Raw genomic sequence first — 15902 nt, 5'->3', positions numbered from 1 at the left:
ATCAATGCGCTTAACGTTACCACTATCAAAACATTCAGTTAGGAATCCCCAGAAGGCAATGCCACTGACCATTAAATGCCATACAGGATTGTCTCACTTGGTCAATAAACCAATGGTAAGCTCATTTCCCCCCCACCCCACCCGCGTCTTTGCTCTACACGGTTCTCACAGCATGGAAAGAAATCCATTTTAGAACTTTGTAAGAAGCAGAGGGAACTCAAAGTACTAAAAAAAAAAAAAAAAGCCACACTCAAGGCCACATTAAAGCTTTCATACCTTTCAGGGACGACAGATCATTATGACACTCAAAGAGTTCCAGCTGTATCTTTTCTTCGCTTATACATAAGCGTTGCATGCTGAACTTTGTTCATATCCGGCAGCTCCAAACACATCCATAGTTCCCCAGTGATAACCACATTTTTCTAATATTTCTATTTCTCAACATACACTGAGCATTATCATTAGCTCGTAAGACTCTATGGGCCAAGTTCTGTTCTTAGATACAGCATGTACACAAGACTCCTACTGGCTAATGAAAGACGCATTCTTAATGGGGCAGTTCCAGGCACCAGCGCACCAAGTGCGTGCCTGGGGCAGGAAGCTGCGGGGGGAAGGCCTGCCGGTCACCGTGAGGGCGGCAGTCAGGCTGCCTTCAGCAGCATGCCTGCCGGTCCCATGGCTTCGGTGGCGACTACGCAGAAGCCGCGGGACCGGCAGACCTCCCATAGGCACACTGCCGAATCCGTGTTACCAGCGAACCTCCCACAGGCATGCCGCCAAAGCCTGCCTCACTGCCGTGCTTGGGCAGCAAAATACATAGAGCCGTCCTTGATTCTTAAGAACATAAGAACGGCCAGAATGGGTCAGACCAAAGATCCATCAAGCCCACTATCCTGTCCTCTGCCAGTGGCCAATGGCAGGTGCCCCAAAGGGAATGAACAGAGAGGTAATGATCAAGTGATCCATCCCCTGTTTGCCAGAAGCTGGGATTGGGTGACAGAATTCAATTCTTCTATCTGAAGGGAGAAGTTGCTCAATAACTTTAAGGTACATGTGAGAGAGACCAACAATTAGTGTGGAATTCATGGTATCTTAATCATTCAAATGACTACCAGTCAGTCTCCCCAAACTTAATACAGAACATCACAATAATTAATAAGCTAATTATCGTAGATGCCCTAGAAAGAAAGCAGGGCACAAACGAACGCCTATTTAAGCAGGTACAGGCAGAAGAAAGCAGTTTAGAAATGGGAAACACATACTTCAGTCAAGTTTCCTGAAGTCTCCTAAACAATGGAATAAAAATAGTTGGGAAAATTATTAAACCTGACTTGAATTTGCATTGAATAAATGGAAACTCTTAAAACCTCAACAGCAGTTTATTGTAAGGCACCTAGACCTACGAGAAAGGAAACAGAACTAAATGGAAACTCGTTCTGGCATGGACATCTCACATACGAGAAAGCTATTCCTAAGGGCACAAGGGATAGAGATCCCGACTGGGCGGCCTACGACAATGACAAAGTAATAAGTGACAAACGACAGATTCCAAGCGACAGATCAGACACTTATATAAAATCAAGTATTTTATTTCATCTAAGACAGGATTGATTTCTAAAACGAAGTGCTTAGACTCAGCAATAGAGAGATGCAGGGCCACTTCTTATAGCTAAGTCAGAATAAAGAACTAAGTTCTCCACATTTTAGCCCTTAATCACAGCAACCGCTCAGCAGCTATGCTGATGGAAAGGATGGGTTTGTGGTGAAGACTCTGGACTAGGAATCAGGAGATCTAGATTAAACTCCTGATTCTGCCTCAACTCTATTTGACCTTGGACAAGTCACTGAATTCCTCTGGGTCTCAGTTCCCCATCTGTAAGAGGGGTATAACAATCCTTCCTTTCTCCAACCCTGCATTTGTCTTGTCAGCCAAGACTGTCAACTCTTTGGGACAGGGTTTTCTACTCCAGGCCGCTAGCACAATGAAGCCCCAATGCTTGTCCACCGACAGGCCGAGACCCAGATAGAATACAATAGACGTGAACTGCCCTTCAGTTCTCAGATACTGCAGGAGATTCTTTATGAAGTTAAAGAACTTCAGAGAGTCAAAGTTGGTGCTTGCTACTGAAACAATACACTATGGAATCATTTCAGAATACGGAAGGCCTCCCACCGTCAACGAGAATTGCATTATGGATCGTTTCTTCCATTTAGAAATAATCCATTTATTAAAAAGAACAGGAGTACTTGTGGCATCTTAGAGACTAACAAATTTATTTGAGCATAAGCTTTCGTGGGCTACAACCCACTTCATCCAATGCACAGAATGGAACATATAGTAAGAAATATATATACATACAGAGAACATGAAAAGGTGGAAGTAGCCAATACTGTGTATCCTATGACACCTGACTGGAGGGGGAGCCAAATATGAACAAAACCCCCAGTGTTAGGCACTGTCCTAGCCTCCTGAAACAAGATGACCAATTTGGCACCAGACTGACAGGTAAGAGGGTGGGAATGATCAAGATTTAATACTGATCAATTCTGGGGGGAAAGGGACTGGCCCCTATGATTCTAGGCCTGGGATCCTCAGTTCTTTCTTCCTGCCACGGGAGAAATTATAACCCCTCCTGAAGTTTTCTGTGGACGATCAGTGGTCTAAAGGCAGATGGCACATCAAGTTATTCTGTGCCTTCAATCTGAAACCTAAAAATATTCTACATAGATTGTGTCTCTTTAAAACTTAGTGTACATAGTGGAAGAGGTTTTGACTCTGATAAAGATTAGTTCCACTGTTACTAAGTTACAGCAGTTTAATCATTAAGTTTAATTCTACTACCTCCGAGAAGATCTGTCATCCACAGATCTCAAAACACTTTACCAAGGGACATAAAAACTAAAATCCCATAGAAGTTTAATGATTTGGGAAGCAATTTGGGGGCAGGCACTGCCTATTTTATGTTTATGCTGCGCCCTGCCAAGTGAAGTCTGTGATCTGTTTGGAGTCTAAGTATTACTTGAATACAAAACAACAATTTCTGCATGCTCGTAACTTGAAATATCTCAGGGGGTGCCCTATTAAGGCAAGGAGGAGCCTTTACAGACCGGGGTGGGATTTTCAAGAATGTCTAAGTGACTTAGGAGGTTAAATCCTATTGAGTCAACGGGATTAATAGGCAGCAGGTTTAAAACAAATACAAGTTCTTCTTCACGCAGCGCACAGTCAACTTGTGGAACTCCTTACCTGAGGAGGTTGTGAAGGCTAGGACTATAACAGTGTTTAAAAGAGAACTGGATAAATTCATGGTGGTTAAGTCCATTAATGATTATTAGCCAGGACGGGTAAGGAATGGTGTCCCTAGCCTCTGTCTGTCAGAGGGTGGAGATGGATGGCAGGAGAGAGATCACTTGATCATTACCTGTTAGGTTCACTCCCTCTGGAGCACCTGACATTGGCCACTGTCGGTAGACAGGATACTGGGCTAGATGGACCTTTGGTCTGACCCGGTACGGCCATTCTTATGTTATGTTCTTATGACTTGTGTGTCTGCATTACTTATGTGAAGAAAAACCCCTGGCACCAAGTCTCAGAGCCCAGGGGCTAGAAATAGCCGGGTAAACTTTCCCACTTGGGCTGAAGCCTGAGCTCTGTGATGCACCCCCTTCACCGGATTTTAGCGCGCCGGGGCTGCAGCCCGAGCAGTAACGTCACACAGCCCCGGCCTGAGTCAATGGAACCAGGCTCCGAGACTCAGAGCTGCAAACGCAGTGCGGTGCAGACATCCCCCAGATGTTTTGGAGGTCCCACCGAGGAGTTTGTAGGGTGGGGGGAGGGTTTGTTTGCAACATTTGAAGGTCAGTTGCGGTGCGTTTGCAACTCTGAGACAGTCTTTTTATGTACCCTGTTCGCTGACCCCACACTGCAGACTAATTTAATATTGGTTACAACCATACAGATTAAACCTTGGAGCAAGTGCTCGGTTCCAGGCTTGGTCAATACTTCCAAATGGCTCCAAAAGAGACTACAAAAACCTTCACATCTGTCTGCTGCTGAGCGCCACAGTAGGAATCAGGACGCAGCAAAGCACTAGACGTTACACAGCAGGAAAGAGATTCTGCATTCACGGCGGATGGTCCAAGCGGACTCTTCTCTATTAGATTTTGACTCTCAATTATGTTATAATTCGATGGACACTTTTGACCATGCTGCTGCTCACAGCAGAAACACTAACCTTCCGCGGGTAGCACAGGGGCTTAGCCAGTGGTGTAGTGGTGCAAAATGAAGTGGGTAAATGAACCTAACCTAAACTCCATGTTCCCCAAGTGAGAAATGTGTAAACTCGACCTCACTGCTGGGTATAACACATGCCGGGAGGGGGTGGGAGGAGGAGAAGCACTTGCTGCAAGGCTAGGGTGACCAGACAGCAAGTGTGAAAAATCTGGATGGAGGTGGGGGGGGGGGGAAGGGGTAATAGGAGCCTATATAAGAAAAAGCCCCAAATATCAGGACTCTCCCTATAAAATCAGGACATCTGGTCACCCTATGCAAGGCTAAGCCACAAAACACACCACCGGAGTAACCTGATGAGTGACTCTAAAATCAAGTACAAATCCCCAGAGCGAAGGCTACAGATCCCTGGCGAGACACTGACCTTGACTCCCACCACTACGACTTTCTGGCACGCAGAGAAAAGCAGGCACGAAGGCTACAACGTCAGCCCGGGCCTTTAGTCTGAGCTCTGAGTTTCTTTGGTTTTGCTAGTTTAAGACAGACAGACCCGTCACATAAGTGGCAGATGTTATGCACCTCTGAGTGACAGGCAGCATGATTTAGGCTCTTACAAGTAGATTTTATTGGGAATGATCTCCAGAACCCTGGCATCTCGGAGAGTTTCTGCAGTGATCCCATCAAGTGTATTTGGACACTAGAACTAGGCTTATTGCAGTATTTTGCAACCTTTGTTATAGTCCAGAAATGGGCCATAATAAAACCTCTCCTCTAAAACTCCCTGGCTTCCAGAGGTGTTGTAGAGACAGGCGTCAGAGTGGGTTCAAATCTCGAGACAGTGATCTCATGCCTCGAGTTTTGTTTCTGTGTCACTTCCAAAGTCTGATGGAGCTCATTTTCCAGTTCTGATGCAGATGAAGTCTGCCAAGACTATCTGTTCTTGGGAGATTTCATTGCACAGAGCCTTCAGTCTCATGCAAAATGGCTGATCTTGAGAGAAAGCCACCAGCCAAAATGGATATTTGGGGACAAGATTTCAGTGCCATTAAAAATATAAATCACAGCCCTGATTGGACTTCAAACAAGACTCCAACCTGATGCAAATCTGAACCAAACTGCCCCAGCCAATACCTAGTTACATTGTACGTGCACGTATGATACTTAAATGTATTTAAGTATTTCCCTGCAAAAAGATCAAAAATAAAGTGACAACTGCCAGCCACCAAGTATAAAATCAGGCTAAACCGATTTCATGTAATAAGGACACATCATAAATCCCTGAACACAAAAAATCCCCAGCATTATCAAAACACGGAGAGTTCGGATTATAACAACCCTAGAGTTAAAGGGGGGTGTTTGTTGGTTTGTTATAAAGCCTTATTTTCCAAGCAGTTTAACTCAGCCCTTCAAGTTCTTCAGGGCTGCATAGTTAAACAAGAATCCCAAAACTAGACAGCCGATAGCTAGTTCACAACGAGCCACACGTTTGGATAGTAGGTTATGTACATAAAAAGTGAGTTTACCTATCTCCACTGCTTTCCTTGGACCTCACTTGTATTTCAAGTGATGAAACATGACTAGCGCTCAGTTTAAAAGCATTGACCAATCCCTTAGATATTAAGTGGGGAGGTGGGGAAATGACTAAGCTACTTCATTGTGACTGTACCTTCTGCATAAATTTTGACTGGATTCCTGATTCCATCATCCACCCACAACCCACACCCCTTTCAATAACAATATTCCTGAAGTGGTAATTTACATGCTAGGCTGGAATAGCTCCAAGAGCAAAGCCACCCCTTTATCCAATACATATTCTGCATTAATAGCCACCTGACTGTAGGGGGGAGAGACTTGTTGGGGGGGGGGGTGTCTGGGGAAAAGGACATCGGCCGAGATATCATTTACTTAGACTATAAGTCTCTTTGCACATTGCCTAACACGGGAGCTCCTGTCACGGACTAGGATCTCACTAGGTGTAACAACAATAACGATAAACACCTGCTGTCAGTCCACTAGCAGGGGTAGCAATAGCCACCTAGTGCAAGTCTGTTCTCCCCCCAGCAGCGGTCAGCCTCAGGTCAATGTACTTGCATTGGATGGAGGTGTAGGCAACACCCACCCTCAGTGCTGCAGAGTCCCCTCCTATCCTGTCTGAGTAAAGATACAGCTGAGACCAGAGTCACTGCAGCATGCTGGGGAAACTCACTTTTAATTAAGTCATCAATGAAAGTTATTAACAAAAAGGAACAACTAAGCACCCCACACCACCCCCAACAGACAGAAATAACCTAAAAGGGAAGCAGAGGGTTTGGGCTGACACACTGTCACTGCACTTCCCCACCAGTCACACCATCCGCCCGCACTTCCTGGCTTTTGTCAGTATCTGTCAGTACCTTAAAGCTACTTAACCAGAGGGGGCTCTCGGTTTTGTTTTTCCCAGCCTTGTCTTATATGTTCTGCACGCATCTCATGAAGGGAAGCCCTGGCCACTCCGAGAGCCCGGGGCATAAGCCACCAGGGCAGGGAGCTGTTCTGGCTTCACATCAGCACAATGAAAACCTGAGCACTAGGCTCCCACAGGGCTTTTCCCAGCCACATTTGAGAACTTCAAAGCTGCACGATAAGAGACCCAGAGATTCCCCTGTTCACAACACCCACAGCACAGCATGGCAGGGATTGCACACACTCAGGCCTGTGTGGCAGGGGACTCCCCCTGTCACATACACACAACAAGCTGAAATGCAATACAGGTGAAGCACCTACCTTGACACTGGAATCCTTGCTTCCCAAACCCCCTGCAAAGGGAAAGACACACACAATTAGCATCCCCAGTGCATCAACCCACACACTAACCCGCCCCACCCCTTCTCCCTGGGTTGAGCCTCCCCAGTGAGACCTCTCACATCCTCCCATCTAGAGCTGGAAGCAAAGTGACAGCAGCTGGCAACCTGTTCCCAACGAGCTGCTGCCCTGCAGGGACATTCAAATGCACCCCTGGGGAGACAGGCTGGGAAGTGCCCTGCAGCTGGTTCAATGCTGCAGAAACAACCCTGGGGAAAGGCTAGGTGCACCAGGAGAGCGGGGGGTGGGGGAAGAGATAAGGGGAGGCTCTAGTTTAACAGTCTTGCTCCCCAGCTACAGGGGGTGAATTTACCAGCTGATAGCGGGGGGGGGGGTGCACACAAAGGAGTGCCCAGTAAAATCTGGGTACTTGCTGTTGTGTGAGGGGCCAGGGAGGAGCACAGTGAATGTCCCAGGGAGCTGGGCATGCCCTGGGGTGCCCAAAGGAGGCAGGGGTAGCTGGTGAATACAGAGTCTATCTGGGGACACAAGGGGGCACAGAGTCATACAGACAGATCCCTAGGAGAGCATATAAACCAAGGGGGGCAAGGGGTCCCTGGCAATGCATGCAGGGATACAGGTATCCCCCCCCCACGGGATACACAGTTGTGGGGGGCGCTAACAGGGCTCCCCACAGGGAGCACGGCAGAGAGGGGGCTGGCAGTGCACGCCAAGGGATGCAGGAAGTGCCCCATGGCTGCTAGGGTCCCTAGAAATGCATGCAGAGGGGTGCAGGGGGTCCCCGGTGCCGCGTGCAGGGGTCCCGGGCGCTGCACCCCAGGGTGCACGGCGGAGAGCCCCGGCCGGGCGCACTCACCAGATGAAGTCGGTGCAGTGGCTGCAGAAGGTGGGCTGCTTGAAGAACCGGGCCGTGAACTTGTGGTTCTTCACCTCGTGCACGTTCTTCTGCCTCAGGGCCCCCTTTCGGGCGAAGCGGACCGGCCCCTCCTCGCCCTCCGACCCGGGGGCGGCTGGCGGCTCCGCCATCCTGCGCTGCTGCTCGCCCGCGGAGCCCGAGCCGCAGCTGGTGCGGATGCTGCGCGCGAGCCGGATGCAGCCGCCCGGCACCTCTGGCTGCAGCTGGGAAGGGAGAGCGAGAGGCTCTGTCCGCCCCGCCCACTCATCTGCATAGTGCCCGCCCACTCATCTCCATGCTAAGTCCCGCCCCGGAGCTTTATTTGCATAGCCGCTCCCCCTGCACCAGCGGCGCTGCTCCTAGCTCCGCCCACCGATTCCCCCCTGACTTGCGCGACGGTGCCCTAGCCCCGCCTGCCAGCCCCGCCCACTGCACTCATTTCAATAGGCACCTCCCAAGCCCCTCCCACCACGGATTGATTTGCATAGCTTGGTCCTCGGCGTCAAAGCTGCAGTGCTCCCAGTCCCGCCCACCTGGCCCTGATCTGCATAGCCCCTGATGGGCACCCACCCCCCCGACTGGATCTGCAAACTCGCCCACACACTTCTAATTTGCATCGCTCCCACAACCTCATTTGCATATATCTGCCCTAGACCCCGCCTACCCTCTCCTTGTTTCCAGAGCTCTACCACCCAACATCCTCTGGGGAGCCCCAAACTCTGCCCATCCCTCTCTTAGTTGTATATTTCACAGGTATCAGTTAACGAGCATCCCCCTCTTCCTGCAACCTTAACACCCCCTGCAAGCCCCACCCCCTTCCCCTCTTCATTTGCATAGGGAGCCCCCACCAAAATATCTCCCCCATCTCCACCCTTCATTTGCATACCATGCCCTCAGCACCTTCTGCAGGGCCACTAGCTCCGCCCATCAACTCCTTCATTTGCATAACTGAGTCCCAACCCCAACTGTCAGGCTCATCTCTGAGGGCAGGCAAGGGGGCCTGTAGGCGAGAGCTGGATAGGTGGCTGCTTGGAGGGCCACATTCCAGGGGGTGACATGCCTGGAGAAGGAGGGTCCTAGTGCAGGGAGAAACCTTCCCATCAGAAGCCCCCAGGGGTCAGGAAAGAGCCCTGCCCCCCAGCACAGGTTGTAAGAAGAACGTGGCGGATTAGGGACACAAGAAGGAAAGGTAAGTGAGAGCATTAGGAATAGATGGACAGATCCCTCATTGAGATGGGGGGGGATCTTTTAAAAAGGAAAGGAAAACAATTACCAGAGTTATTAACAAATCTCATTTCCTCTTTCTCTTCCTGGAGAAAAGCCCCACATCCCTACGGAGTCTCTCTCCAGTATCTATTAAGCATGACAGATCTAGAGCCAAGTGTACTTCCTTTTATTTACCATTCATGAAATGACACACAAACAACTGTGCACTCCCATTATATGAATACTCAAGGAGGGCAAGAAAACACAACCTACCTCATCTTCACAACCACCACAGTAATCATCGGGGATGAACACAAACTAGGAGTTACTGCAATCCATGTACATAATAAAATAAATAAATAATGTAATATGGAAATCCCTTCTTTAAACCATTAAGGGACATGTCAGTCTTGTACAGAAAATATCCAGAGTAAATTTTACTTCCCTGAGATTTCATAGAGTTAAAGGGCCAGAGGAGACCATCATGACCTAGTTTGATCTCCTGCAACTGAATTGTAATAGTGGAGAGATCAGATGTCATGTGAATTGGGTATCCCAGACTGAGGTGGCTCAGAGAGGGGGAAATTTGTATGTTGCTTATTGGCTCAGAGAGGGGGAAATTTAAGCCCCAAACCTGCAGCTGGATTCTGTAGGCAAACCCCTGCCTCTGTGCCTTGCCCAGAGCTGTGCAGGAATCCGCTCAGAGAGCAGGAATGAAGCATTAGATACCATGAATAAGGTCAGGCAGGCTGAAGACTTGTTTATGTTGTTCTCACATGTCCTGTTTATTCGGGGGAGGGAGGAGGACTCCAGAGCCAATTAGTTGAGAGGCACTGTCAGGTTTGTTTGTTTTTTAATCACATAATTTAAACAATTCTTTTATCCAATTTACTAAAAATAGCCCAGATACTTAAAGTGAAAGGATTTTTAAAATCTCATATGCCATGCATATTATTTTATTTTTTGCATATCCCTGATCCTGGACAATGAAAACAGATTTAGTGCCTAGTCAGTTTTATTTTCTGATTCTCTTGCACCAGCCAAATATTGCAATGTTGGGGTTGAAAATAGTGCAGGGTAAGGTCTAAATCCACACACAAACTTGTTTCAATTGACTTTTAAACCAATAATGGGAATATTTCTATTAATATTAAGGAGGTTTAATATTTTCTGTCTATTAAATCCATCATGTGATGGTTTTCCTTTGTTTTTTTTTCCAGAATAAACAAGACGTGTGAAAACAACATAAAGCTAATCCTAATATCCTGGAAATGCTGCAGTATCTTCATCCCATGCAACAAAAGCTTTAACCCTTGATGTTCCCACATTCATGGATGCTTCCTTTCTTATGTACTGGGACCTGGATAGACTTGCACCAATCTTCAGGAACACTAATACTAATACATTATAATAATAAATAATTTTGGCAGAAAGCTGCAACACTTCATCAAAGGCTTTGAAAGATATCCTATTTAGAGACAACTCTGCTGACAAGTTCTTTCTGTGAACACCCAGACTTGTTACTAACACCTGATGCCTCCTTATTGTAAAACAATTTGGCAAGTGATCTTACTTTGAAGAAGGAAAAAATAAATGGCCGCAGCCATACCGCCTTGCACTGAGATTTTGGTCATAACCTAAGATGAACGAGAGCCTTCCCAAGAAAGCACAGGGTGCTGCAGAAAGCAGCATCAGTGGTTCAGCAAGTGATGCTCATCTTGCTAAGTCAGAACTCCCAGCATATGCTGCAGGGAGTCCTGACTTTTGAGCATGAGGTTCTGATCGCTTGGGGTGATTAAAGGAACTTTACTTGGAACTTTTCACAAAATATTTAGAAATAACTGCAGACAGGATTGAAGCAAAAATTCCTCTGAAAAAGACCATGACTTCTGTCAGCCAAGAAGGGCAAGATACTGAACATGAGAATAAGCAACGTACAAAATATTTCAGACATTTTGCTCCTGCTGCACTATTGCTCCTCTCTTCTCCAAGGATCTCCAAGTATTTCACAGAGAATATATGCTTAATGCTCACAACACTCCTGAGAGGGTAGGTAAGTCCTATCCCCATTTTTCAGACAGGGAAAACAAGGCACACAGGATTTCCTTGCCCCATGGACTCACAGAGAGTCAGACTGATTCCTAGACCCCACCGTCCCCCCACCAATCCAAGCAGCAATGGGGAGGGCTGTGAGACAGCAGGGATGAGGAGAAGGCTCAGTTGGAGGTATGATTCATATCCTTAGGAAGGGAACTCTTCTTCACACCACATGGAAAAGGGCCAGCTCCCAGGAAATGAAAGAGCTGAGTGACTGAGCTGTGTTACTGTATCTTGTTCACAAGAAACGCTTTGCTGGAAGAAGCTGGTGTTAGACCAGGACGTGATCATAAAGGGAGCTAAATAACCAAGTTCTTCTGAGTGTCCATAAGGAGCATTGGAGGTGAGCTGCCAGAAACAGAATTAATAGATTCGTGGATTGTACAGACAGAAGGGATCATTATGATCATAACACAGGACTCATCCAGGGGTTGCTCTCCAGAGCCCAATAACTTGTAGTTGAACTACAGCAGAGCCTCCAGGAAGACATTTCATTTTGATTTAAAGAAATAGTGAGTCTGGTTTTCCTCTCCCTTAAACCAATCAGACATTAGTGGGAACTACACTAATATAGTAGTGGGTGGGAGGCAGGGAGGGATAGCTCAGTGGTTTGAGCATTGGCTTACTAAACCGAGGGCTGTGAGTTCAATCCTTCAGGGGGGCCACCTAAGGATCTAGGGCAAAATAAGTACTTGGTCCTGCTAGTGAAGGTAGGGGGCTGGACTCAATGACCTTTTAAGGTCCTTTCCAGTTCTAGGAAATAAGATATCTCCATAAATTTAAATTTTACACTGACTTCATTGGGTTTAGTTCCTATTTACACCGGTAGGAGTGAGAACAGAATCAGGCCCAGAGTTTCTGTGAGAAACTGTTCATTGGTATCTAGGGCATTTCTGACAACACCAGAGTGACTCTCCCTATGGCACGACATTACAGAAGGGAATGTCACACACCCGTCCTCAAGTCGGCGCTCAGCTCCTTGCAGAATCAGAACCTTAAAATGGACTGATTATGCCTGAGAATATTTCAGAGCAAAAGTCACAACCTGAGCTGATGGAAGTGTGTACGTACTGTGTGCTACGCACATCAGGTTGGCACCGAAAAGCATACATTGCATAAAACAACTTTATCTTGCCTGCCCAACATTGGTCACATTTTAGTTGTAGTAAGTGAAATATGGTTTCAAAACTAAGCGACAATGTCTCTTCGAGTAGTCTGCAAGTAATAAAATGCATGTTGAAATCTGGAGGGGATGTTGGTATTGCATCAAACTGCAGCAAACAAGTCAACTGGGGTGAACTGTAACTGCAAACTGTAGTTGTCTATTGTTGCAGGGCAACCTGTGGTTTATTTGCTTCGTTGCCTACTTCGGTACATTTGAATTCTACTTCGCAGTAAAAATAGTTTTAAGTGCCAGGGAGGGTTTGTTTCTGACAAAAGGCTGGAAGAACTGGCCTGGCGCTCTCTGACAAAAAGACAGCACCCAAAGGGACAAGAGAGAGATTCTTGCAGATTGCAGAGAAATCTTCACGCCCATGCAGCAGTGACAGTGTTCCTGGGGAAACGCCAGTGTAACGGCGTTATGATTCTTGTACATTGGCATCCTGGGTCATGGCCCATGGGCCACAGCCTTTTATTTATTCATGATGCTTCAGCATTGTGAGCCCAGACTGTTTCGTTCCGTATTTAAACTTGAAGAGGCTTGAGAATGCTTTTTTTTCCCCCTTCATTTGCGGATGTGTTTCTGAGCAACCTAAATCCTCCCGAGAAAGCCTGTGGAAAAAGCATCAGCGCAAAATCAAATATACAGATACTAACAGTAGCACTCGGTGGCTCTATCTATACTTGGCATGCTAACCACCATGTCTTCCCCTGGCATGCCCGGAACACCCCTCTTTTGTCCACACACAAAAATGGTCCCTCAAGAGCACAGGTACGCTTAGACTTGCTTTGAGCAAGGCTAGCTATTACACGGTCCTCCTCTGCCCCCACTGTCCACCATTTCTGTGGCAGCTGGCACACTTATGCAGCAACTGCTGCTCATTCCAAATCTCAAGGATTACTCGATTGCACCAGACTGTGGTTATGGTCTGGACCCAGGAGCAATGCTCCTCCTGGCAAACCTCATACTGACATACTGCACACAGCTGGCTACACTGCAGTTGGAGGTGCAAGACCATTGCTGCAATAGCTCAACGAACTGCTAGTCTTGGTCTCTGGGTCTCATACTTACTGCCTGGTCACCTCCACCACCCCACTGCAGGCAGCTACTTCAGACTTCCCCCATTAACTCTGCAAAAGCTGCCACTGAAACTTTCTTTGCTGAGCGAGGAGCAAGAGTTGTGCTTTCATCCTGGCCTCCCTTTAGAGAAATGACCTAGGAAATGGGGTTCATGGCTGGGGATTTTGGGGAGTCTCCCAGGAAATGTTGAGAGTGTAACCTCTTCCCCCCACAGTTCTCCTGGGCTCCCAAAAGCTGCTGCTGCAGGGACCAGGGAATCTGTTGGATAGGTACCCCGAGGGCAGTGCAACTGCAGTGATGCAATACAGTACAAGCATGGGAGTGGGGCCAAGCGGCACCTGAAACAGCGGGACTCACGTGGCTGCACTGCACCATTGCAGCTTATGCCAGTGCTGTCCAAATGGTTCCGTTATCAGTGGTTAATTTCTGCAGTGTGGGCACAGCCGGGGGAACTGGGGGCAATATCGGGCAAAATGGAGTCTCCTCTAGGCACCCGGCGTAACATCAGCTGCTTTGCTCTTTCTTTCTGCATTCACATTTTTGCATATTTCATATCTTCAGTGCACATAAGCCAGAGCAAAGGAGGAAGAGAGAATCTGAATTCAGATGAGAATAGAGAGAAAGACCTAGTTACACACCCACTGGGGGCAAAAACATCCTTCACTGCTAGTCTCGTTATAAAAACAAAGAAGGCAAATGTTAGAGCACAAGTACAACATAAATTCTCACTGAACAGCCAACCATAAGCAAGAGTCACAGAGACAAATCTAGGCCATGACATTAGAACGGAACAGCCACTGCTCCCGTTGCAGATGAGAAAAGCAATAATTTTTCATTTACTTTTAACTCACTTTTTTAACAACCTTGTTTTGATTCTGTAGTTCAGACACTGAATCACAATCTCCTGTGTGTATGTTTGTGTGATTGGAAGGTGAATCAAATATTGCCTTAATTTTTATTCTGTGCAGTAGGAATGAAATTCATAATGTGAAAGCCTACGCAGCACAGGGGTGCTAAGGACTGAGCTGTTGGCTCCAATCTGTATCTGTGACCCTATAAAACAAGGCTATTCATAGATGTGAGCTTTTCAAACATACACCCCCGAGGCATCACAGGCAGAGGGAAAAACTCCAAGGTAAATAACAATGTCGCAATCCAGGAATAATGATGGGTTGAAGCAGTTTCAAAACCCTAAGAAACATTGTCCCCAGTTCTTCATTACTGTCTACGACCGTAAAGGGTGCAGAGATGGCCCCTGGAGAATACGTGCAGTGCAGAGCGCCTCCCTAGCTGATGTGATATAATGACTCTGCGCTGATCCACCCCACAGCCCCTGGTGCTGATCTCCTACACAGCCCTGGTGTAGAGGTGTATGGGGGGAGGGGAGGCTGGCGGGGAGCGAAAGCGGAGCTGCTCCAATTTAAAATGGGGGCCCATCAGGCCCCAACCCAGCCCCAGAATTCATATGTCAAGGGGCAGGAGGACAGATTTCCCCCGTGGCAGTAGAGAATGCTGATTTACAATCACAAACACCGGATTTAAAGCACATCTATTGGGAGGGCAATTTTTTTTCCTGAGTTTCACATAGTAACATGCCATAAGTCCATGTTATGGATTACTGATCTGTAGGTAATAGATATGAAGCTCTCCGTAGAAATAGAGGGCCTGGCCAAAGGATCCCATAAAGCCTGGCTCTAGCACCACGCACGTGTGTTTATGAAGGAGATGGGGTGGATTAAACACTCTGTTTGGTCCAAGTGGAGATTCATAGAGAAGCCAGCTTCAATGGACACTGGGCTTAGCTTGTTTGATGTGCTCCTTAGAGACATTGCAACCTACCGACTCGGGCAAAGGACTAAAACTCAGGAGATCTCTGGTCTAGTCCAAGAGCCTGTCAGTTCCCCTCTCTATGCCTCAGTTTTCCTATCTGTAAAATGGAGATAATGATATTTTGTAAAGTGCTTTGAGATCTATGGATGAACAGTGTTATATAAGAGCTATAACATCTTGTGTTGCCAAGCCCCCACACCAGGCCTAAAGGAGCTAACGTCCAAGCTCTCCTGAACCAGCCCATCTTCAGTAATGAGAAGATCGAGGACCCTGAGAGTGGGCCGAGGAGTTTCCCAGCTGGGGGCAGGCAGAACACAGGAAGAGAGGAGAATCGAGGACTGAGGGAATCAGGATTAGAGAAGGCAGCGTCTTTCTTGCTAAAAGCCTGGACTCTCAGAGCTGCTTTGGCTGGGGTTTCTGGGAAAGGGCTCACCTGTTTGCAGGATCGCTGCTGTTTCTGCCATCTCTGCTCAGGGCTAACATGATATAAGTGAATAAATTAGACTAGGAAATATCCTGAGTCTCTGTGCCACTAACTAACCCACTTCCACGCCCCCACCTCTCAGCAAAGAGGCAACAGGATCAAACCAGCTAATAAA

General features: G+C 47.3%; 1 protein-coding gene across 4 annotated transcripts in view; it reads right to left on the bottom strand.

Annotated features, from left to right (window-relative positions):
• Positions 1-8182, bottom strand: part of PRKCB (protein kinase C beta) — a 235275-nt gene extending 227093 nt beyond the window's left edge. Inside the window, exons 1-2 of one of the 4 annotated variants that reach the window (XM_005288918.3) lie at positions 7890-8182; positions 6995-7026 (exon numbers count right to left, since the gene is read on the bottom strand). In XM_005288918.3, the coding sequence (XP_005288975.1) occupies positions 6995-7026; positions 7890-8059 (202 nt within the window). In that variant the 5' untranslated portion in view covers positions 8060-8182. The remainder of the gene's footprint in view (positions 1-6994; positions 7027-7889) is intronic. The other 3 variants (XM_005288917.4, XM_005288920.5, XM_065560303.1) reach the window with 3 other exon arrangements.
• Between the last annotated feature and the right edge of the window lie 7720 nt (positions 8183-15902).

The sequence above is a fragment of the Chrysemys picta genome, chromosome 10 (assembly GCF_011386835.1).
Source record: "Chrysemys picta bellii isolate R12L10 chromosome 10, ASM1138683v2, whole genome shotgun sequence".
NCBI lineage: Eukaryota > Metazoa > Chordata > Testudines > Emydidae > Chrysemys > Chrysemys picta.
The sequence above is the reverse complement of the archived record's forward strand: the minus strand, read 5'-3'. Positions and strand labels throughout refer to the sequence as shown.